The sequence below is a fragment of the Hemitrygon akajei genome, chromosome 9 (genome assembly GCF_048418815.1).
Source record: "Hemitrygon akajei chromosome 9, sHemAka1.3, whole genome shotgun sequence".
Classification (NCBI taxonomy): Eukaryota; Metazoa; Chordata; class Chondrichthyes; order Myliobatiformes; family Dasyatidae; genus Hemitrygon; species Hemitrygon akajei.
In genome coordinates this window covers 59,636,663-59,659,525 of record NC_133132.1, presented here as the reverse complement: position 1 = coordinate 59,659,525, position 22,863 = coordinate 59,636,663, and the positions used below count along the sequence as shown (strand labels likewise).

The following is a 22,863-nucleotide window of genomic DNA, read 5'->3' as shown; positions in this document are numbered from 1 at the left end:
TGTTTGGGAAGCTGAAAGACCTGAAGGTAGATAAGCCACCTGGCCCTGATGGACTATACCCCAGGATTTTGAAAGAGGTAGCTGAAGAGATTGTGAGGCATTAGATGGTTGACAGGTGTATGGAGGGATATGGTCCAGGTGCAGGTCAGTGCAACAAGGCAGAAAAATGGTTCGGCACAGCCAAGAGGGGACAAAAGGCCTGTTTCTGTGCTGTAATGTTCTATGGTTCTATATTTCAAGAATCACTAGGACTGAAAAATTGCAAATGTCACTCCACTCTTTAAGAAAGAAGAAAGGCAAAAAACATGAAATTATAGGCCAGTTAACTTGACTTCAGCGGTTGGGAAGATTTTGGTGTCCAATATTAAGGATGAGGTATTGGGGCACACGGAGACACATGATGAATTAGGCCAAAGTCAGCATGATTTCCATGAGGAGAAATCTTGCCTTGCAGATCTGCTGTAATCCTTTCAGGAAATAACATGCAGGATAGGCAAGGAGAGACGGTGGCTGCTGTTCACTTGAAGTTTCAGAAGGTCTTTGACAAAGAGCCACAAATGGGGCAGCTAAACAAGAGTCCATGATATTACAGGAAAGATAGTAGGTTGGCTGATTGGGAAAGAACAGGAATAAAGAGGGCCTTTTCTATTGGGCTGCCAGTTACTAGTGCTACTCCACAGGGGTCAGTGTGAGGATCGCTTCCTTTCATGTTATATGTCAATGAGTTAGGTGATGAAATCGGTGGCTTTGTGGCCAAATTTGTGGAAAAAACCAAGATAGGTGGAGGGCCAGTTAGTGTTCTGGAAGCAGGAAGTCTGCAGAAGGACAGATAGTTTCAGCGAATGGGCGAAGAAGTGGCAGATGGAATGAAGTGTAGGGATGTGTATGTCTATTCACTTTGGTAGAAGGAATAAAGACGCAGACTATTTTCTAAATGGGGAGTAAATTCATAAATCAGAGGTGCAAAGTGATATGGGAGTCCTCATGCAAGATTCCTTAAAGATTAGTTTGTAAATCAAGTTGGTGATAAGGAAGCTAAATGCAATATTGCCATTCATTTTGAGAGTACTGTAATATGAAAGTAAGGATGTAATGCTAAAGGCTTTAAAGGCATTGGTCAAATTGCACTTGGGAGTATTGTGAGCAATTTTGGGGCCCCTATCTAAGAACGGATGTGCTGGCTTTGGGCAGGATCCAGAGAAGATTCATAAGAATGGCCTTAGAAATGAAACGATTAATGTATGAATCATATTTGATCGCCTTGTGTCTGTACCTGCTGGAGTCCAGAAGAATAGTGGGGGCAGGGAATCTTATTGAACATATCCAATATTGAAAGGCCCAGATAGAGTGGATGAGGAGAGGTTATTTCCTATAGTGGGAGAGGCCAGAAAACAGTGTGTACAGCCTCAGAATAGAAGTACATCTCTTTAGAACAGTGATGAGTAGAACTTCTTTAGCCAGAATGTGGTGAATCAGTGGAATTCATTGCCACAAACAACTGTGAGGACCAAGTGAGTTAAGATGGAGCTTGATAGTTTCTTGATTAGTGGGGGTGCCAGGGTTATGTGGAGAAAGTAGGAGTGTAGAGTTGAGAAGTGAAAGAGATCACCCATAATGGAATGGAGGACAGACATAATGTGCCAAATGGTCTTATGGCCAATTGAGTTGATGGGCCAATATGTGAACTGTATTGCTGTAAGATGCTGTAACTGTAAACTGTTCTTTCTCCACAGGTACAATAGTTCCCATCTCTGCACCTTGGGGAATTAGAGTCCCATTTGAAAATGGTATTATAAAACCTCAATTTTCAATCTTCATTTCATTGCCACTTGAAATCCAAACTCCACCTCTCCCAAAAGATCCGTCAGTTCAATTATTCATTTCTTCTCCATTAAAGATTTATGAGAGGTAAGATTTGTTGTTGTTGACACTGTTGAAGCATTTGTGCATTGTTTTCCTGAGAGCAGTACACTCAGATGTGGTCAGACTGCGGTGAGCAAGCTGGTCACACGGGTAGAGATCTTGACCGGTACTAACAGTGTTAAGAATGATTGGTGCATCTCTCATAACCTACACTTCCATTTCTGAGGCCATGGCTGCTCTCCACACTGACAGCTTCAGGTGGAGCATGGATGTGAGTGACACATGAGATCACCTGACATCATCCTGCAATAAAGATTCTGTAGCTGTTAAATGATGTCCCACTAATCCCTCTCAGATAGTCCTATTAGGTTTGAGGCCCTTATAGTTGCAAACATAACTTGGATTGTTGCTTTTCAGAAATTGTCACATTAACCACAGTGAATAAATCTAGCTAAACACTTTATTTCACCTTCATCTTATCTAAATAAAACATTATTTTATTGACAATCAATAATGCAAGAAACACTGCTTTTAGAGCAAGAGAAAGACTTAAAGTAACAGGTTGGAGACTTTATTAGAACTGAGAAAGTGAGAAAGCAAATTTCAGCAGTAAAGAATGTGGGGGAGGGTGATAAGTGGAAGGAAGGGAATTCCTCTGATGGGGTGGAATGATGTTGACGTTAAAGGGCTGCGAAGTTTCCTTGATTGTGTAATTTGTTGTTAATGTTGTACAGTCTGGGTAATGTTGTATAGTCTGACACACTGGTATCCCCCATAGACCAAAGCTAATTGCCTCAAACCTGCCGACAAGTACAATACTCACATCCTGTTTATAGAGAGTGAATGTCAGTTCAGAAAGATTCAATCAAACCACCCAATCAGTGAACATCAGGCCATGGTCTCCCATACAATCACAGACCTCTTTTCCTCGAGAGATTTTCCTGCCACAACTTCCAACCTTGCAGTGTCCCAACCTTGCAGAGCGCCCTTCCACCTGCTGCCAAAGATCCAGAAGCATAATGTCCGAGATCCACTGCTTCAGTCTTGTCTTACCTCAACTTGCTTCTTCCTACCTTGAGTCCAATTTTTTTCCCCTGGTCTAGTCTCTTCCCACTTGAATCTCTGAAACTTTGGAATACTCTGTTACCTCAGCAGTTTCCAATTTCATGGTTCTATCTGGTTCATCTACACCAGGGATGTACATTCCCTTTACCTCTCCACCCCAAATTAGGAGGTTCTGATCATCCTCCTTTACCTCCTCCAGTTCAACCAGATGCTCAACCAGTTCCCCTCCAACAATACACTCACTGCCCAAACCTGTCTTCACATTCAACAATCTTTCTATCAGCTCTACTCACTGTCTCCAGATCAAATGTTTACCAATCGGCAATCACACACTGCCCAAGCTGTGACTGCTTCGAGAATTTCATTCCTGTTGCAGCCAATTTCCACTCTGCTCTCCCTGTCACATTGTCCATCTCTGACTCCTCCCTTCCTGTTCTGGATCTCGCTGTCTCCATTGCGGGGAATGGGCTAGCCATTGACACCTACTACAAACCACAGACACCAGCAACTGCCCTGTTTATAGTTCTCTAAACCCTGTTGCCTGTAAGGACTCCATTCCATTCTCCCAATCTCCACACCATGCCTTCCTGTCTAATACTGTGGACAGAGCTCTTACCTCATCACATTTTTCAGCACTTGTTCCCGGCTTTCAATGCCTCGGTGCTTTCTTAGACACCTCATAAATACTGTCAGTGAAACTGCTTCCACCAGTCTCTTCGGCAATGTATTGCAGGTTGTAGGTTTTACACTCTCTGAGTAGATAACAACTCCCTCAGATCCCATCTAAGTCTTTTATTCCTTTGCCTATATCTATGTCCTCTAATTTTATCACATCCCCTCAGATCCTCAACACCCCCACCAATAAGTAGAAAATATAGCTGCACTCTATTATATCGATACTCCACGTAATTTTATATACAGATCCTCTTCAAGTTATAGTAGAATTGTTTCTCACCAGAACAGTTCACAAGTTGGAACTATAGCTTTGAACTGAGTTTCCACAAGGCAGAAAGTGCTCGCCGAGATATGTTCTCCCATAGAAAAGGTCAGAAGCAGTATAAATTTCATTTTCCCATTCCTAATAATAAAGCTGATATTACCTAATCTATCTCGAGCCTATCTGCTGGGGAAGACCTATATAAAAAATTATAAGGGATATAGATAGGATAGGCTTCAGGAATTTATTACCTTTGCCAGAGATGAATAAAATTAGAAGGCATACATTTAAGTTAAAGGGTTAGAGATTGCATTGGAATCTGATGTGGAACATTTGAACAGCATGTCTCTAGATGGGATTCACAAAATGGTAGTTTGCTAAAATGTGTTCTTGTTAGTTTTGATGTGGCAAAATTCCATCCAGTGTCAAGAAGGCTCCTTCTACCCTGCATCAGCTGAGAAATCCATCCTGCAGATTTCCCAAATAGGCTGTACATAATTCCAAATTCATTAGTTGAGAAGGATATGTACCCATATGCACCCTTGTCCTCTTCTTGAAGGAAGACAGGCTTACATTTTCCTGCATCTCCTCATAAGTGAAACATCCCCTCACAGGCCCTCTCTACTTTGCAGCCTCTCTAGCAGTATCACATTTTTCCTAGGTGCCGAGGTGTCCACATTCTAATGTATGTTCGTTCCTCCCTTCCACTAGCTCCAACAACATTCTCACGTTCCTTCACAGTTTCTTTCAGCATTTTGAAGGGATTGCCCCATTCTCAACTCACAGGTCTGCTCTCCCATCCCTGCCTACTGCTGCTCATGTCTGACAATTTCCCATGCAACTACAGGAGGTGTAACACTTGTCCTTTCACCTCTTCCCTTCCCATCGTCCAAGGACCCAAACAGCCTTCTGACAAAGGGCAATAATGCACTTGCACTTCTCCCAATCTAGTGTACTACACTTGGTGTTCACAATGTGGCTTCCTCACCACTGCAATAACCAAGCACACACAGGATGCAAACTTTGTGCAACACTTGAGCAAAGGATCCTGTCACAAGTCCTACACCAAGTAACTCCCAACAGAGGGCAGCAGTCATACACAGGAAGGAGGTTTTGAACATTGTACTCTTGGAGTTCATCTGTCTCAGGGGAGGATGATGAGGATGGAGGATGAAAAAGACAGAGAGAGAGAGAGAGAATGAATTCAGCGCCTCCAAATAGGGAGCAATCTCTGATTTTTATTGTCTGGTACTGACTGTGATACAAGCCCAGAATGGGTATTGCAACTTGAGCAAACAGGACAGAGTTCATTAGTAATTTAATGCTTTTTTTTCAATATTTATGCTGAATTAGTCACTTTGTGACTGAGAAGGAAAATGAAGACTATGGAAGACTTGCCAATGAACTCAAGAAGAAACTGGAAAACGACCACCGTTCTTTTGACCACAGTAGTATTTCCATTGGTTGGTTCAACAAAGCTGGACACGTGAAACTGTATTTTGTTGGGAAATGAAACAGAATTGTTCTCTCAGAGGCTCTAATACTTATAGATTTTAAACAGTGAGATGTGCTCAACTCTGTTATCACCTTTAGTAGTTTCCTTCCTGGAATAACATGCATTTCGGAGGCGTAATGAAGTAAAATATCTCAGGGTGATATTATACACATTAGTTTTAGTTCTGCATGTCTTCCATTGTTGGGGATTTCAACAAGCCTTGTGAGCTCTCCTGGCCAGTTGTCAGTTCCTACCTCCCACCCAGATGCCTGCAAGTACAGGGAACTCACACTTCACTCACAATTAACTAGTTGAAAGATAGAAACATAGAAAATCTACTGCACAATACAGGCCCTTCGGCCCACAAAGCTATGCCGGACATGTCCTTACTTTAGAAATTACCTATGGTTACCCATAGCCCTCTATATTTCTAAGCTCCATTTACCAATCCAGGAGTCTCTTAAAAGACCCTTTTGTAGCCGCCTCCACCACTGTTGCCGGCAGCCCATTCCACGCACTCACCACCCTCTGCGTAAAAAAACTTACCCCTGTCATCTCCTCTGTACCTACTTCCAAGCACCTTAAAACTGTGCCCTCTTGTGTTAGCCGTTTCAGCCCTGGGGAAAAGCCTCTGACTATTCACATGATCAATGCCTCTCATCATCAAACAAAGGGTCCAAGTTGAGGCTTTCTTTCCCTTTCATTAATTGTATTTTGCATTCACTGCAAATTACAACTAATTATTCTGATGAATAATTCAGTCATTCTAATGAATTATTCCCACCGAAGGTCCCTACTGATTGTCTAGTGCCCAGTAGTCCTGGTTGTGGAGCTGTGTCTCCATGTCACTCCCTGGATGAAATATGTTGGGGAATCACATGGTCTTCCACCCTCACCTTAACCACACATTCGGCTTTGATACTGACAGATCCAAATGTTCTAGATAGAGGAGGCTGCTGGTCTATTTAATACTGTTAATAATTAACTGCCCTCTGAATTCCAAGTAATTTCCCAGTATCCAGGGACCTACAAGTTGTGCTGAGAAACTACACTGGACAGTAAGAGAGAAACACTTACTCAGCCAATAATAGGAAGTTCCATATTTAAACTTTGCTGGTGAGAAACCTGGGAATCTGAAGAAAGAGCTATCAAGGCAGAAATATTTGTTCAAAGTCTCCACACGGCACAGTTGTATATGGGTGGGTGACTCCTCTGGGTAACAGAATTGATCACTCTGAGAATTTCCCTTTCCTCTTTAAATAATTTGAGTACTTACTGAGACTGAGATTGTTCTGAACACAGATACAGTGACATTCTATCTTCACAATGGGACAGATTCTCTTTGTGTTCACCAAGCAGAAATCAAAAATATGAGAAGAGCTGACTGGAAATGGGAAGTGCTGGGTGCACAGAGCACTGAGGTTGTGCTGGATGATATCCTGGGCGTGTCAAATGCGGGACTATAGGTGCACTCAGAGCTGGTTCCAGGTTGAAATATAAAATTGTAAGTTAACGCTTAAACTGTAGAGACTGTATTTAAACCATTTATAAACTATCATAGTTGTTACCACTTCATCTTCCTCATTCACTTTACTGTCCGTTGAAATATAATGGAATAGAATGTGTGAAACACTGGGTGCTGCAGATCAACTCATTTAGGGGAGACGCCTGTTCATGGACAATTGCTGCTGTTAACAGGACAACTGCTTTCAGATGTCCTTAGGAAGCTAATAATCAATTGTTTTTAGAGTCTTAGTGTTTTGCTTTGCATCTTGCTGGGAATGTGTTCTCACTGTGAAATAAAGAGGTAATGCATCACAACACTTGGTCTCCATTTCAATTCTTACTCAGAAACAGAACTGGTCATTGGTAACATCATTAGATCACAGTTAGCAGCTGGCAGTGCAGGGAAGAGACATGATATGAAACACAATTGAGGAGATAAATAATAATGTTAGCCTCTACTGCATGACTGGTGTACAAATGTCAGTAAATCTCTCTGGTTTTGTACACAGCTTAGTGAGATCATACCTCAAATACTGTGACTGAAAACAGAAAAAAAGTATTGTTTTCATGAAAGATCTACAGAAAATAATGGAGATGCTGAAATACCAAATGCACGTTCCAAATTGGCAGTGGCCTGATGAGAAAGGAGGACCTTCTGTTGGAGAATGAGGCCGTCCAAGTGACAGGAGTGTCAGTGGGGATCACTTTCAGACCAGTAACCATAATTCTATTAGTTTTTAAATCCTCATAAGGACGAATGTAGTATTCTACAGTGTATGTGGAACTACTAGGGACAGGTGAGGTCTTAAGGTAATTGTTCATACCTGTATTTTCTGTGGAAAAGGACACAGAAGCTAAGGAATTAAGGGATATGAATAGGATGTCTTGGAACTTATCTACATTACAAAAAAGTAGATGCTGGTGATCTTAAAGCACATTAAGATGGGCAAATTCATGGGGCTTATGAAAGCATATCTTAAGATCATAAAAGTTCAGAGTGGTTCACTAGTCCTAGATTGGGGCAAGGTAAATTTGAAGGCATTAGATATGGACTTGCAAAGGTTGACTAGCAGAGACTGTTTGCAGGGACAGCTAGCAGGTGGAAGGCTTTTAAAAGTGAAATATGAAAACTTCAAGACAGCATGAGGACCTATTGGAGAGAAATGCAAATTTGGCAAAGAGCCCCAGTTGATACTAAGGCTCTTGTCAGGAATAAAAGAATATGACACATATAGGCAGCTATATAGGGTCGAGTGAAGGCGTTGAGAAATACAAGAGATTGATGACTTCCCTAATGAGGAATATCAGTAGGGCTTAAAGAGATCATGAGGTAGATCTGGCAGTTAACATAAAGAAGAATCCTAAGAGTTTCCATAAGAAAACTAAATGCCAAAGAGTAACTAGTGGGAGAATAGGTCATCATAAGGTCAATACGGTTATCTATATGTGGAGCCACCAAGGATGGGTGAGATCTTAATTTAATAATTCTTACCTGTATTTACCATGAAAAATTGCATGGAGGGGGTTCTGGTGATGTCATTGTCGAGAATGGCAACTTAAGTCACTAGTTCCTCCAGAAAAATGCATATTAAGCCCCATTAACCCATCAAATATAGTATTTTTCAGAAGTATTTGAAATGATAAGGGGGCAAGAATGGGGAAAAAGAATGGAAATAAAAACAGAGACACTGCTGAGCCTGTGGCCGAGAGGAGTGCAGCGAGCAGCTCTCCTACCTGACCGCGTGCTAGTGAGGCGGACGCCGGGCCTCGTTCAGGCGAAGCGGTGAATATGATCGAAATTTTGAAAGATATAAGGGAGTTCCAAAAAGATATAAAACAGCAGCTACATGATATTAAGTCAGAGCTCGCCAACATCAATCAAAAAATAGCGGTGGCAGAGACTCGAATTGAGGAGGTGGAAGATCGTGTTCAAAATGTGAAACAGATACTGAGTGAGACGATAAAAATATTAAATCAACAAGAAGGTAAACTGCTTGATCTGGAGGGACGATCACGCCGGAAAAATATCAGAATATACAACGTTCCTGAAGGAGTGGAGGGCTTGTCTATGACGGAGTTTGTCGGAAAGTTGCTGCGGGACGCGTTGGAGCTTCCCTCGACTATCGAGCTGGAAATTCAGAGAGCGCATCATGCGCCCATCCCGAAGCCTACCCGAGATAGAGCAGATAAGCCACGCTCAATAGTAATTAAATTCCTTTGATACAGTACCAAGGCGGAGATTCTACGAAGGGCCTGGAGTAATAAGAGGGTGTTTTTAGATGATAAATTAATATATTTCGACCAAGATTACCCCCTGCGGTCCTGCAGAAACGTAAAGGATACTCTGAAGTAAAGCGAATACTAAAGCAAGAAAGGATTAGCTTTCAAACTCCGTACCCTGCTAAACTTTGAGTGTTTTATCAAGATGGGATCCAACTATATCAGACAGTGGGGGAGGTGACTACAGACATGAAGGCCAGAGGGTTGCCCGTCAGCGTGATCAAACCGAGGGAAAGCCTGGCAGAGGAATTATCCCGCTCTGCTTGGGAAATAGTGCAAGAATCCAAAAGGCAAGATGTGGGAGGAGGCCGAGAGAAGTATATCAGGAAGAGACTGGGAGTTTTCCAAAGACAGCCTTCACCCCCTCCAGAAGAGACATAAGGTTTGGCTAACTTTAAAAATGTTGAGAAGCTAAAAGGAAGCAAAAGTAAACGGTGATATACCTACCTCGAGAAATACTTATTATAATGTGGATTTTATATTACTTAGTTGTTATTATTTAGTCACTCATTTACTCCTTTTTCCCCACCAAAATGAGAATATATATACGTGTGCAACACACACAAAATGCTGGTGGAACGTAGCAGGTCAGGCAGCATCTATAGGGAGAATCGCTGTCGATGTTTCGGTCCAAGACCCTTCGTCAGGACTAACTGAAAGGAAAGATAGTAAGAGATTTGAAAGTAGGAGGGGGGGGGGGGAAATGCAAAATGATAGAAGACCGGAGGGGGTGGGGTGAAGCTGAGAGCCAGAAAGGTGATTGGCAAAAGGGGTACAGAGCTAGAGAAGGGAAAGGTTCATGGGACGGGAGGCCTAGGGAGAAAGAAAGGGGGAGGGGAGCAGCAGAGGGAGATGGAGAACAGGCAGAGTGCTAGGCAGAGAGAAAAAAAAGGAGGGGGAAAATCTGAATATATCAGGGATGGGGTAAGAAGGGGAGGAGGGGCATTAACGGAAGTTAGAGAAGTCAATGTTCATGCCATCAGGTTGGAGGCTACCCAGCCGGTATATAAGGTGTTCTTCCTCCAACCTGAGTGTGGATTCATCTTGACAGTAGAGGAGGCCATGGATAGGTCTTCTCCTATCATTTCGCATTTCCCCTCCCCCTCCTACTTTCAAATCTCTTATTATCTTTCCTTTCAGTTAGTCCTGATGAAGGGTCTCAGCCCGAAACGTCAACAGCGCTTCTCCCTATAGATGCTGCCTGGCCTGCTGCGTTCCACCAGCATTTTGTGTGTTGCTTGAATTTCCAGCATCTGCAGATTTCCTCGTGTTTCCCATATATATGAGTGCATGTAATATATATGTATGCATATATATATGTGTGTGGGTGTGTGTGTGTATATATATATATAGGAGGAGTACACAGGGAAATCTTTTCTGTGTAATGGTTCACTGACGTTTATGAATACTGCAATGGGGGTCCTCAACTCAAAAGTAGGAGGGGTTATCCCCCACAGCTAGACATTTCCTCTAGCTCAACGCAGGGTCATCTACCAGAAACCTCAGCCTTGGAATCACACATTCGTTGCCATATTTGTTATTATTTGCGTTTCTTGGTTCTTATTTGTTCAGGGAATAGATCGATTAAGTTTTATTCTGCTAATTTCAATAATACATTGACAGATAAATACAGATGGCCAAGGACAAAGTAAAATTCATTTCTTTTAATGTCAATGAACTATTAAATCTAATCAAACGTAATAGAATTTTATCCAAAATGAAAAAGGAGCAAGCCCATGTAGTATATTTACAGGAAACTCATTTACGTGATAATGAGCATAGAAAACTAAAGAGAATGGGCTTCACTAATTTGTTTTTCTCCTCATATAAATCAGGACATAGGAGAGGAGTTGCTATTCTTATCTCAAGTAAGCTAAATTTTGAAAAAGTATTTGAAATGGGAGACAAAGAGGTCAGATATATTCTGGTAAGGGGGAATATAGACGGAAATTCAGTTACTCTATTGAATATATTTGCACCCCCGGGAAGTGATATTGGTTCCTTTCAGAAAATTACTGATAATATGGTAGCGGAAACAGAAGGTCTCCTGATATGTGGGGGAGACTTAAATTTACAATTACAACCAAACTTAGATTCTTCCAATAGAAAAACCTATGAAACAAAATCCTTACATAAGAAAGTTAATACACTTTTTGAGGATGTTGGTTTAATTGATATATGGAGGGACCTTTACCCCAACAGAAGGGATTACACTCATTATTCTGCTCCCCATTCTGTATATACAAGAATAGACTATTTCATAACATTTGAAAAAGACAAAGACAAAGTAAACACCTGTGGAATTGGGACAATAGATGTAAGTGACCATGCACCTATATACTTATCTGTTGATTTTGACCTACAACTGAAGAATACTATTTGGAAACTAAATTCAAGTCTACTCAATGATCCATACCTTAAGGAACAAATTTAAAAAGAAATTGGTCTCTACTTAGAATTTAATGATAATGGAGAGGGTTCACCTCCCATTTTATGGAATACTCTGAAGGCGGTCTTAAAAGGCAAAATTATAGCCATATCTTTATATAAGAAAAAAATAAGGAATAAAACATTAGAGGAATTACAAAATAGGCTGAAGGAACTAGAGAAAAAAAAACAAATTGAATTTGGCACAGGATACATTAGGGGAAATTTTAAAAATTAGGAATGTAATTAATAGTTTGGCTATGCAAGAAGTCAGGAAAAATTTAATGTTTCTGAAACAGAGACATTATGAAGGTGGATCGAAATCTATGAAAATACTGGCATGGTAACTGGAAAAAAAGATAGCAGAAAATACAATTCATAGAATTAAGGACCCAAGAACGAAAATGATAAAAAAATAAGCTATGTGAAATTCAAGAAGCTTTTGAAGTGTTTTACAAAACTCTATATTCCAAAGTTCCAGGGGGAAGCATAACCCAAATTGACACCTTCTTGAATTCTCTAGAGTTACCCACTTTAAGCTAAGAACAAAATAGAACGATGATTGCTGATCTAACTGAAGTTGAATTAAAAGCTGCAATTTAGCTTAAATTAAGCAAGTCACCAGGATCAGATGGGTATACAGCAGAGTGGTACAAAGAATTTAAAAATGAGTTAATTCCTGTTTTACTCCTTACACTGAACTGGGCTCTAAAAAAGGCACAAATGCCACCCAGTTGGAAGGAAGTGATAATCTCAGCTATACCGAAAGAAGACGAGGATAAAATGCAGGTCATTTAGACCAATATCCGTTCTTCATGTAGATTATAGATTATTTACCTCCATCATGGCCATTAGATTAGAAGAGTTTCTGCCCATACTGATACGTAACAATCAGACAGGTTTTATACGACAACGCCAAACGCAATATACGAAGGACACTTCACATTATGGATCATATACAAAAAAATAAAATCGAAGCAATAGTGATAAGCATGGACACTGAAAAGGCATTTGATTCGGTTAATTGGAATTTTCTTTCCAGAGTTTTACATAGATTTGTTTATTTATCAATGGATATTTACCAAATAGTCTTATCCTAGAAAGGGGCACGAGACAGGGTTGTGCATGGTCACTGCTACTCTTCGTGTTATATCTGGAACGATTAGCTCAATACATCAGACAAAATGAAGATATCATATTACTATAGGCCACCAAGAGAAATTGAAGGAAGATATCCCTGGGCATGGCAAACATAGTCTTTCAAATATATGGGCATCATTATGCCAAAAGATTTGGCAAAATTATCAGAATGTAATTATCAGCCTTTATATAAAAAATTAAGGAAGATATGACAAGATGGAACCTGATTCCTTTTCTCGGTCTCAGTTCAAGGATTGAGTCTATTAAAATGAATATACTGCCCAGACTGTTATATTTCTTTCAGACCCTACCAATAGAGATTAATCAAAATCAATTCAATGAATGGAACATGATGCTATGAAGGTATATTTGGCAGGGTAAAAGGCCTAGAGTTCATCTCAAAACTTTGCAATTAGCAAAGGAAAAGGGGGGATGGGGCCTACCTTCGCTTAGAGATTATTATTTTGCAGCACAGTTGAGAGCTGTGATATGTTGGTGTAACCCATCATATGATGCTCAATAGAAAAACAATGAGGAGCGGGTACTTCCCATCCCCATACAAGCAATTTTGGCTGATAACAACCTGCAAAGGTACATAAATACTATTGATAACTCATGGGTGAAATTGACTCATAAAATATGGAAGACTACTATAAAAGAATATAATCTAGAGGGAGATATTGCAATTCATAAATGGTGTGCATATGACCTGGATTTTACACCAAATAAATTGGATGCTAGGTTTAAGGACTGGTCAGCTAAAGGAATAACAGTTCTTTGCAACATAATGAAAGAAGGAACACTGGTCAGTTTTGAAATGCTTAAGGAGAAACACTTATTAGAAAAACAAGATTTTTATCGGTATTTACAGATGCGACAGTATGTTAATAAGACGCTTAAAAATGTAACCAAGGCAAGCACCTGCTTGATAGAGCTATTTAGAAAAGCATATAATTCAGATAATAGTAGTAGAATCATTTCAAGCATGTATAAGGGGTTGTCAAATCTTAAAACACATTCGACTTCATACATTAAAACAAAATGGGAGAAGGAAGGAGGGATAATTATATCTGAGGAAGAATGGACAATAATATGGAGGTATCAATGGAAGTGCACCAGTTCACAGAAATGGAAGAAGTTTGGATGGAAAAACTTGATAAGATATTTTATTACACCCTCTCAGAAATCCCATTATGATAGTAACCTCCCTGTTTGCTGGAGAAATTGTGGAAATCAAAATACAAATCATTATCATATGTTTTGGGACTGCCCTGTTATCAAAGACTATTGGAGGGGGATTCACAATGCCCTACAAGACATCTTTAAATGTGAAATAACCTTAGAGAGTAAGACCATATATTTTGGATATATACCTCAAGAATGGTTGAAAAGAGATAAATATTTAATGAATATACTGTTGGTGGCTGGTAAAAAGACTCTTCCTAGGAAATGGAAGCCCAACTTTAAATGTATGAATGGAAATTACAATGGACATTTACAAAATGGAGAAGATAACAGCATCTGTTAATCATAAGCTAGAACAATTTGATTCATACTGGGGAAAATGGTTTAACTACATAATGCCTCATAGGCCTGATTTTATTCTCACAAATCAATGAATATGTTGTAAAAAAAAAGATCACTCCCTACTTGTACATAGTTTTTTCCTTTTGCTTGTTTTTTCTTTCAACTCTTTTCTATAAGTGTATACCTCAGATAAATACTATGTGAAGATTTGTGACATATATGATTATATGATATATATGTACAATGTCTGAAATACATCTTATGCAAATGTTTGTTTGATGATGAACTTCAATTAAAAAAACAAATTACAAACAAACAGTAAAATTGCATGGAAACCAAGGAATTAAGTGATATGGATAAGGATGCCTTGGAATTTATCCACCTTACAGAAAGCAGGTGCTGGCAATCATAAATTGGAGAATGGGGAAGAAAAGCTTAACAACTAACATTTTCCATTACGGCTTTCCAACTGGCAGGTATGTGGGTGGACAGTCGGTCAATCGGGAGGGGACGAACGGCCGCCGGGATGCTGGAGCGAATTCTCGGGCCCAGACACAGGCAGCTGCTGAAGAACTGGATTCCAACTATCACTACATGGGGAGCTGTGGCTGGTGTACTGCTGGTCTACGCTACAGATTGGAGAGTTGTAGTTAGCCGTATCCCATACATAAAAGGAAAATTCAAGAGTGATTGAAGATTATTGACGGATTTAAGGGAATAATCTGACCAAGTCCGATCGTGTGCAGTTTTGGTCACCAAATTACAGGAAGGATATTAATAAGATTGAAAGAGTGCAGAGAAGGTTTACGAGGATGTTGCCAGCTCTTGAGAAACTGAGTTACAGAAAAAGGTTGAATACGTTAGGACTCTATTCCTTGGAATGTAGAAGAATGAGGGGAGATTTGATAGAGGTGTATAAAATTATGACGGGTATAGATAAAGTGAATGCAAGCAGGCTTTTTCCGCTGAGGCTAGGGAAGAAAAAAACCAGAGGACATGGATTAAGGGCGAAGGGGGAAAGGTTTAAAGCGAACATTGGTGGGAGGGAACTTCTTCACACAGAGAGTGGTGGGAGTGTGGAATGAGCTGCCAGATGAAGTGGTAAGTGCAGGCTCACTTTTAACATTTAAGAAAAACTTGGACAGGTACATGGATGAGAGGTGTATGGAGGGATATGGACCAGGTGCAGGTCAGTGGGACTAGGCAGAAAAATGGTTCGGCACAGCCAGAGAGGGCCAAAAGGCCTGTTTCTCTGCTGTAATGTTCTATGGTTCTACTGGAGTTAGTGTCACTGGATGATAAGAAAATAAAACTTAGGATCCAAATTAGAACATTCAAGGTATCGCTTCCGTTACATCATAGTTCATTTATTTTCTCAGCACCATTATCCTACCCTATCCCTGTAACTTTTGACACCCTTACTAATCAAGAACCTATCTATCACTACTTTAAATATACCCAATGAATTGGCTTCCACAGCTGCCTGTGGCAATGAATTTCCCATCCCCCCTCTGGCTAAAGAAACTCGGCCTCATCTCAGTTTTAAAGGGATGTCTTTATACTCTGAGGTTGTGCCCTCTGATGCTAGACTCTCACACTATTAGAAATATCCTCTCCAGATCCTTTCTACCCAGGCTTTTCAATATTCAGAAGGTTTCAATGGGATACCTCCTCCTTCTTCTAAAGGTCAACGAGTACAGGCCCAGAGCCATCAAACGTTCTTCAGACAACTCTTTCAATCTGGGGATCCTTCTCGTAAACTTCATCTGGATTATCTCCAATGTCAACACACCCTTTTCTAGATATAGGGGTAAATCTGCTCACAGTACTCCAAATGCAGTCAGACCAATGCCCGATAAAACCTTGGAATTACATCCTAGTTTTTATATTCTAGTCCTCTGGAAATGAACACAAATATTCCTTTTGCATTCCTTCCTACCAACTCAACCTGCAAGTTAACCCTTGCAGGATCCTGTGCCAGGCTCCCGAGTCCATTTGTTCCCTGTTTAGAAAATAGTCTACAACTTTATTCCATCTACCAATGTGCATGAGCATACATTTCTCTGCACTGTATTCTAACTGCCAGTTCTTTGCCTATTATCCTCATCTGTCCAAGTTCTTCTGCAAACTCCGAGCTTCCTTAACACCACCTGCCCTTCCAACTATCTTTATTTCACCTACAAACTAGGCCACAAAACCAATAATTCCATCATCCAGATTATTAACATGCAATAAGAAAACGTGTGGATCCAATACCAACTCCTAGCAAGCACCACTGGTCACTGGCAGCCAACCAGAAAAGGCCCACTTTATTCCAGACGTACAAAAAAGCTGGATAAACTCAGCAGGTCGGGCAGCATCCGTTGGAAGAAGCAATCAACGATTCGGGTTGAGACCCTTCATCAGTTTGTGCTGCCCGACCTGCTGAGTTCATCCAGCTTTTGTACGTCTTGATTTGACCACAGCATCTGCAGTGTACTTTGTGTTTCCCACTTTATTCCCACTCTTTACCTCCTGCCAGTCAGTCAATCTTCTGTCCGTGCTGGAGTCTTTCCTGTAATACCACGGGCCTTTTTTCTTGTTCAGCAGCCTCATGTGTAGCACCTTGTCAAAGGCTTCTGAAAATCAAAGTAAATGACATCTACTGACTCTCCCTGGTCAGGCATGCTCTTTCTTCAAAGAAAGGGTTTTCCCTTCCTCCACCATCAACACTGCCCACAACTGCATCTCTTCCATTTTGTGCAAGTCTACCCTCACCCCATCCTCTTGTCCTCACCTACCACCCCACCAGGGATAGTGTTCCTCTTGTCCTCACCTACCACCCCACCAGGGATAGAGTTCCTCTTGTCCTCACCTACCACCCCACCAGGGATAGTGTTCCTCTTGTCCTCACCTACCACCCCACTAGCCTCCGTGTCCAGCACATTATTCTCTATAACTTCCACAATCTCCACAGAATCCCACCACCAAGCATATCTTTCCCTTTCTCCCACTTTCTGCTCTCCGCAGGGATTGCTCCCTGCACGACTCCCGTGTCCATTTGTCCTTCCCCACTGATCTCCCTCCTGGCACTTATCCTTGCAAGCAGAACAAGTGCTACACACACCCCTACCCATCCTCCCTCACTACAATTCAATATCCTAAACTGTCCTTCCAGGTGAGGTGACATTTCATCTGTGAGTTTATAGGGGTCATCTACTGTATCCGGTGCTCCCAGTTTGGCCTCCTGTATGTACAAGAGACCCGATGTAGATTGGGAGACCACTTCACTAAGCACCTACCCTCCATCTGCCAGAAAAAATAGGATCTCCCAGTGGCCACCCATTTTTATTCCACTTCCTATTCCCATTCTGACATGACAGTCCATGGTCTCCTCTACTGTCGTGATGAGGCCACACTGAAGTTGAAAGAGCAACACCTTATATTTTGTCTGGGTAGCCTCCACCCTGATGGCATGAACTCAGTAATGCCCCCCCAACGATTCCCCATTCCAATTTCCCTCTCTCACCTTATCTCCTTACCTACCCATTACTTCACTCTGGTGTTCCTCTCCCTTTTCTTTCTTCCATGACTTCCTATCTTCTCCTATCAGATTCCACTTTCTCCAGCTCTGTATCTCTTTCACCAATCAACTTCCCAGCTCTTTATTTCATCCCTACCCATCTCCGCACCTTCTTATTTTGACTCCTCATCATTTTTTCTCCAGTCCTGATAAAGGGACTCAGCCCGAAACATCGACTGAACGCTTTTCCATTGATGCTCCCTGGACTGCTGAGTTCCTCCAGCATTTTGTGTGTGTTGGTTCTAACATCTGCAGAATTTCTCTCGTTTCTCCCTGGTCTATCCTGCTTTTTGACAAAGTACTACATGGCAGGCTAATTTGGAAGGCTATGACACATGAATTCAGGATGATACAGCCAAACGTCACCACAATTGTATGCCATATCTTGGGTAATGATGAGTCTGAGTACAGAGGGGAAATTAAGAACCTGGTGGCATGGTGAAAAGACGATAACCTATCCCTCAACGTCAGCAAGATGAAGGAATTGGTTGTTGACTTCGGAAGGAGTAGTGGACCGCTCAACCCCATCTACATCGGTGGTGCGCTGGTGGAACAGGTCAAAAGCTTTAAGTTCCTCAGGGTGAATATCACAAATGACCTGACTTGGTCTAACCAAGCAGAGTCCACTGCCAAGAAGGCCCATCAGCGCCTTTACTTCCTGAGAAAGCTTAAGAAATTTGGGCTGTCCCCTAAAACTCACACCAATTTTTATAGGTGCACTAGAGAAAGCATTCTTCTAGGGTGCATCACAACGTGGTATGGAAGTTGTCCTGTCCAAGAGCGGAAGAAGCTGCAGAAGATCATGAACGTAGCCCAGCACATCACACAAACCAATCTTCCGTCCTTGGACTCACTTTACACCGCACGCTGTTGGAGCAGTGCTGCCAGGATAATCAAGGACATGACCCACCTAGCCAACACACTTTTTGTCCCTCTTCCCTCCGGGAGAAGGTTCAGGAGCTTGAAGATTCGTATGGCCAGATTTGGGAACAGCTTCTTTCCAATTGTGATGATACTGCTGAAGGGATCCTGTCCCGGATCTGGGCCGTACCTTCCAAATATCTGGACCTGACTTGCACTACCTTAATTTCCCTTTTCTATTTTCTAATTATGATTTATAATTTAAATTTTTATTATATTTCCTTCGATTTGTACTTCAGTGAGCACAAAGCGAAGAATCAAATATCACTGTGATGATTGTACGCTCCAGTATCAATTATTTTGGTGACAATAAAGTAAGTAAATAAATAGAAACAAAACTGGCTTCATGGAAGAAGCAGAATGTTATTTTGCAGAACTGAGGCCATGACTAGCAGTGTACTGCAGGGATCTTTGCTGCATCTACTTGTGCTTGTTATCTATATTAATGATTTGAATGACAATATTGTTAACATGGTTGATAAGTTTGCAGACAATCTTCATATTGGTGGTGTATGAGCAGTGAAGAGGATTGAAAATAAATATGGACCAACTTGGGAAGTGAGCCAGAGAATGGCAACTGGAATTTAACTCTTGACAAGGCAAAGGTGTTGAACGTTGTTATGTTAAACTAGGGCAGGACTTACATAGACCATTGTACACCTCTGGAAAGTGCTGTATAATGGGAAACAGGTACATAGTTCTCTGAAAATAGAAACACGGATAGACAGATTGATGAAGAAGACATATGGCACTTTTACTTTCATTAGTAAGGCCATTGCTGACAAGATTTGGGACATCATGTTACAATCATGCAAGATGCTGGTTGGACCACACTTGGAATACTGTGTGGACTTCTGGTTACTAGGATATTAGAAGGATGTAATTAAGCTAGAAAGCATGCAGTAAAGATTCTTGAGGATGTTACTGGGACTGGAGGGCTTGATTTATAAGGAGAGACTGGATAGGCTGGGACACTTCTCAGAAACATAGGAGGGTGAAGGGTGATCTTATAGAGGTTTATAAAATACACGAGGGGCATAGATAAGATGAGAGGTCAGTCTTGTTCTCAGGGACTGGGACCTAAAACTAGAAAACATAGGTTTATGGTGAGAAGAGAAAGATTAAAAATAGATCTGAGGGATATACAGCTCTCGTTGCATGCACATGCAGCTCAGCTCTTTGAGTGATTGCAGAAAGTTTGAGGTTAATAAAGAGATAAGTTATTAATTTCAAACTTTCTGAATAATCACTCAAAGAGTTGAACTGCATGTGCATGTAACAAGAGCTGTATGACTCATCTCCTCCTACCTTTGGCCACAAACTTATCAATCACCCATGCTGTGGACACTTTCTGGAGGTCCAAGATCCGTATGCTCCACGACCGCTGGACTAAGTGTGCAAATGTAGGAGGGGACTACGTTGAAAAGTAAATGTGCCCTTTTCTAAAATTGACTCCTTCTACCCCAGGCCATAAAATTATCAATCACCCCCGTATATCAAAAGGGTTGAACTGTTGTGTAAGGCGATTGACATGGATGAGCAAAAGAAAGCCGCCACTCTTCCCAGCTTAATGGATGTTAAAATTTACAGTCTCTTGTGCAACATAGTAACTCCTGAAAAGCCAGCAAGCAAGGTGTTTGACAAAATTGTTACAATTATAAAAAATCACTTGAGCCCTGAACTGCTGGTACAAGCTGAGAGGTTTAGATTTTACAGAAGGAACCAGACAAAGGGGGAAAGCATTTCTGAAATCATTGCAGAACTGCGCAAGCTTTCCCAATACTGTGACTTTGCAGATGGGCTTCCTGATTCAATAAGGGACAGGCTTGTGTGTGGTTTGCATAGTCAAAGCACTCAAATGAGGTAACTGTCAGAGAGAGACCTGATCTTAGAATGGGCATTGACCATTGCAATATTGGTAGAGACTGCAGCAAAGGAAGCAGCAGAATTCAAGAAAAAGAGGTTAGAACGTGAAATGCACAATATGTCCCTGAATGGTGAAAAAAACCAAATATTTTATTGATGTGGCAGATCCTCCCATGATGCAAGTGACTGTTGGATCAAAGAAAAAGTTTACACAAAGTGTCACAGATAAGATCCTATAGCATGTGAAAGGCAGACAAGCATAACTGAGTGAAAAGTTTCAAACACAAAACTAAGCAAATATATAAAGTACCGAAATGTGAAACAGAATCAGACAACACAGAGTCTGACAAAGGTGAACTGCCATGCTTGGAACTGCAGAGTACAACTGAAACAGATCACACAATTATCTGGATCACAATAGATGTGTCTGGCGTAAAACTGCAAATGGAGCTGGATACAGAGTCAGCCTCGTCTCTAATTCCAGAGGCTGACTACAACAGACTGTTTTCTAAGATACTACCAGAGAAAACAGTGATGCTAAAGACCTACACAGGTGAAAAAGTGTCTCCCAAAGACCAACTGAAAGTGAATGTGATGTATGGAAGCCAAACACAACAGTTAGAGCTTTGTGTTGAAAAGTGGAGAGCCAGCACTTTTGGACATGAATGGTTGAGTAAAATCTAACCAGACTGCCACATAATCAAAGCTCTCCGTGAGTCATCAGCCGGCAATGGCAGCCCAAATGGTAGGACTAAACAGAGACTGTCCCAGCTGGCTAATGTTCATGAGAAGGTGTTAGAGAATCTGAATGAAGGACACCTGGGTATAGCCAATATGAAGTCTCAGCTGGAGTTACTTGTGGCGGTTGGGAATAGATAGACAGTGAAGGTTAGACCAAAAGCTGTTCAGGATGCCTAAAAAAGTTCGAAATGCAGCCCCACAGGCACCATTATACCCATGAGAGTGGCTGTTGTCACCAAGGCAAAGAGTATATACAGTATTAACTTTGCTGTGCCATTCATGGACTCCATGTTTCTGGTTGCTGTGGATTCTCATTCAAAGTGGCCAGAGATTATACCAATGAAGTCAACCACATCAGGAAAGACTATTTCTACCCTGAGGACAATCTTCAGCAGAAATGGCTTACCTGAACAAATTGTGAGTGACAACAGACCACAATACACATCAGAACAATTCAAGTTATTCATGAAGAAAAATAGCATCAGACATTTCAAACCAGCAATGAATGGGTTAGCTGAAAGGGTCATCCAAACCGTCAAGAAGTCCATTAAAGCGATGGAAAAGGAGAACATTTCTCTACAGAACAAGGTGGACAACTTCCTTTTTGTGTATCGGAACTCTTGGACAGGTGCACGAATAAGCAAGGTTTTGAGTAGTGGTTCCCAGTTTTTCTGAGTTGCTGCCCGCTTTCCCACCAGACCACATTCCCAACGACCCCCTCTCGTTTTCCAGCCATTACAAAAAACCTATAAAGACTTTTGAGTTACAATTCACAGTGGAAGAAAATAAGAAATGCAAATTCAAAAATTAATCAAATCTAAATCTACAAATACAATTATTTCATTAATCACAGTCATTAACTATTCAGTACTTCATTGCTTATTCACCTCTCAATGAGATGGATGGGCTTGTTGCAGTGACATCAGCTTCTCAACATCAGGCTGAACATTAATCAGAAAAAGTCTCAGGCTCGTTGGTTGTTGTATTTCAATGTTGTGAATGTCATTCCCACAGGTGTTACCATTTCTCCAGTATAAGTTTTTATTTGGAAATCTGCAGGCCTCTGTATGGTATCTTAGAAATGCCATTCACACTCATTGTGTGGAATGACTGAAACAACTGATCAAGTGTTCAGTTCAGTTTTAATTAATTTGCTAATAAGAGAAAATCTGCAGATGCTGGAAATCCAAGTAACACAAAATGCTGGAGGAACTCAGCAGGCCAGTCAGTGTCTATGGGAAAGAGTAAACAGTCGATGTTTTGGGCTGAGACCCTGCATCAGGATGCATTCCCTTCAATGTTGAAAATAAGCCAAGTTCTTCTCTGCTTTATCAGAGTGCTTTACTTTTAATTTGAATTTGCTCTTCAAATGCTAAGGAAGCCCAAGTGATTACATTGCCTCATTTGAAAAATAAAATTCACACAACAGACACCGGCTGCTGTTGGTTGCTTGGTGCTGGGCATGGCCCCAAATAATTTACCCACAGATGGTGACTGCCCTGATTATTTTCTGTTTCTATTGCAAATTTTTAA

At 41.1% G+C, this 22,863-nt stretch overlaps 1 protein-coding gene across 1 annotated transcript; it reads left to right on the top strand.

The window, feature by feature from the left end:
• The first annotated feature begins 14,766 nt into the window (after nt 1–14,766).
• Nucleotides 14,767–14,966, top strand: LOC140732782 (cytochrome b-c1 complex subunit 10-like). The gene has a single exon (XM_073055427.1). The coding sequence runs from the start codon at nt 14,767–14,769 to the stop codon at nt 14,932–14,934; it is 168 nt and encodes a 55-aa protein (XP_072911528.1). The 3' UTR covers nt 14,935–14,966.
• The last annotated feature ends 7,897 nt before the right edge of the window (nt 14,967–22,863 follow it).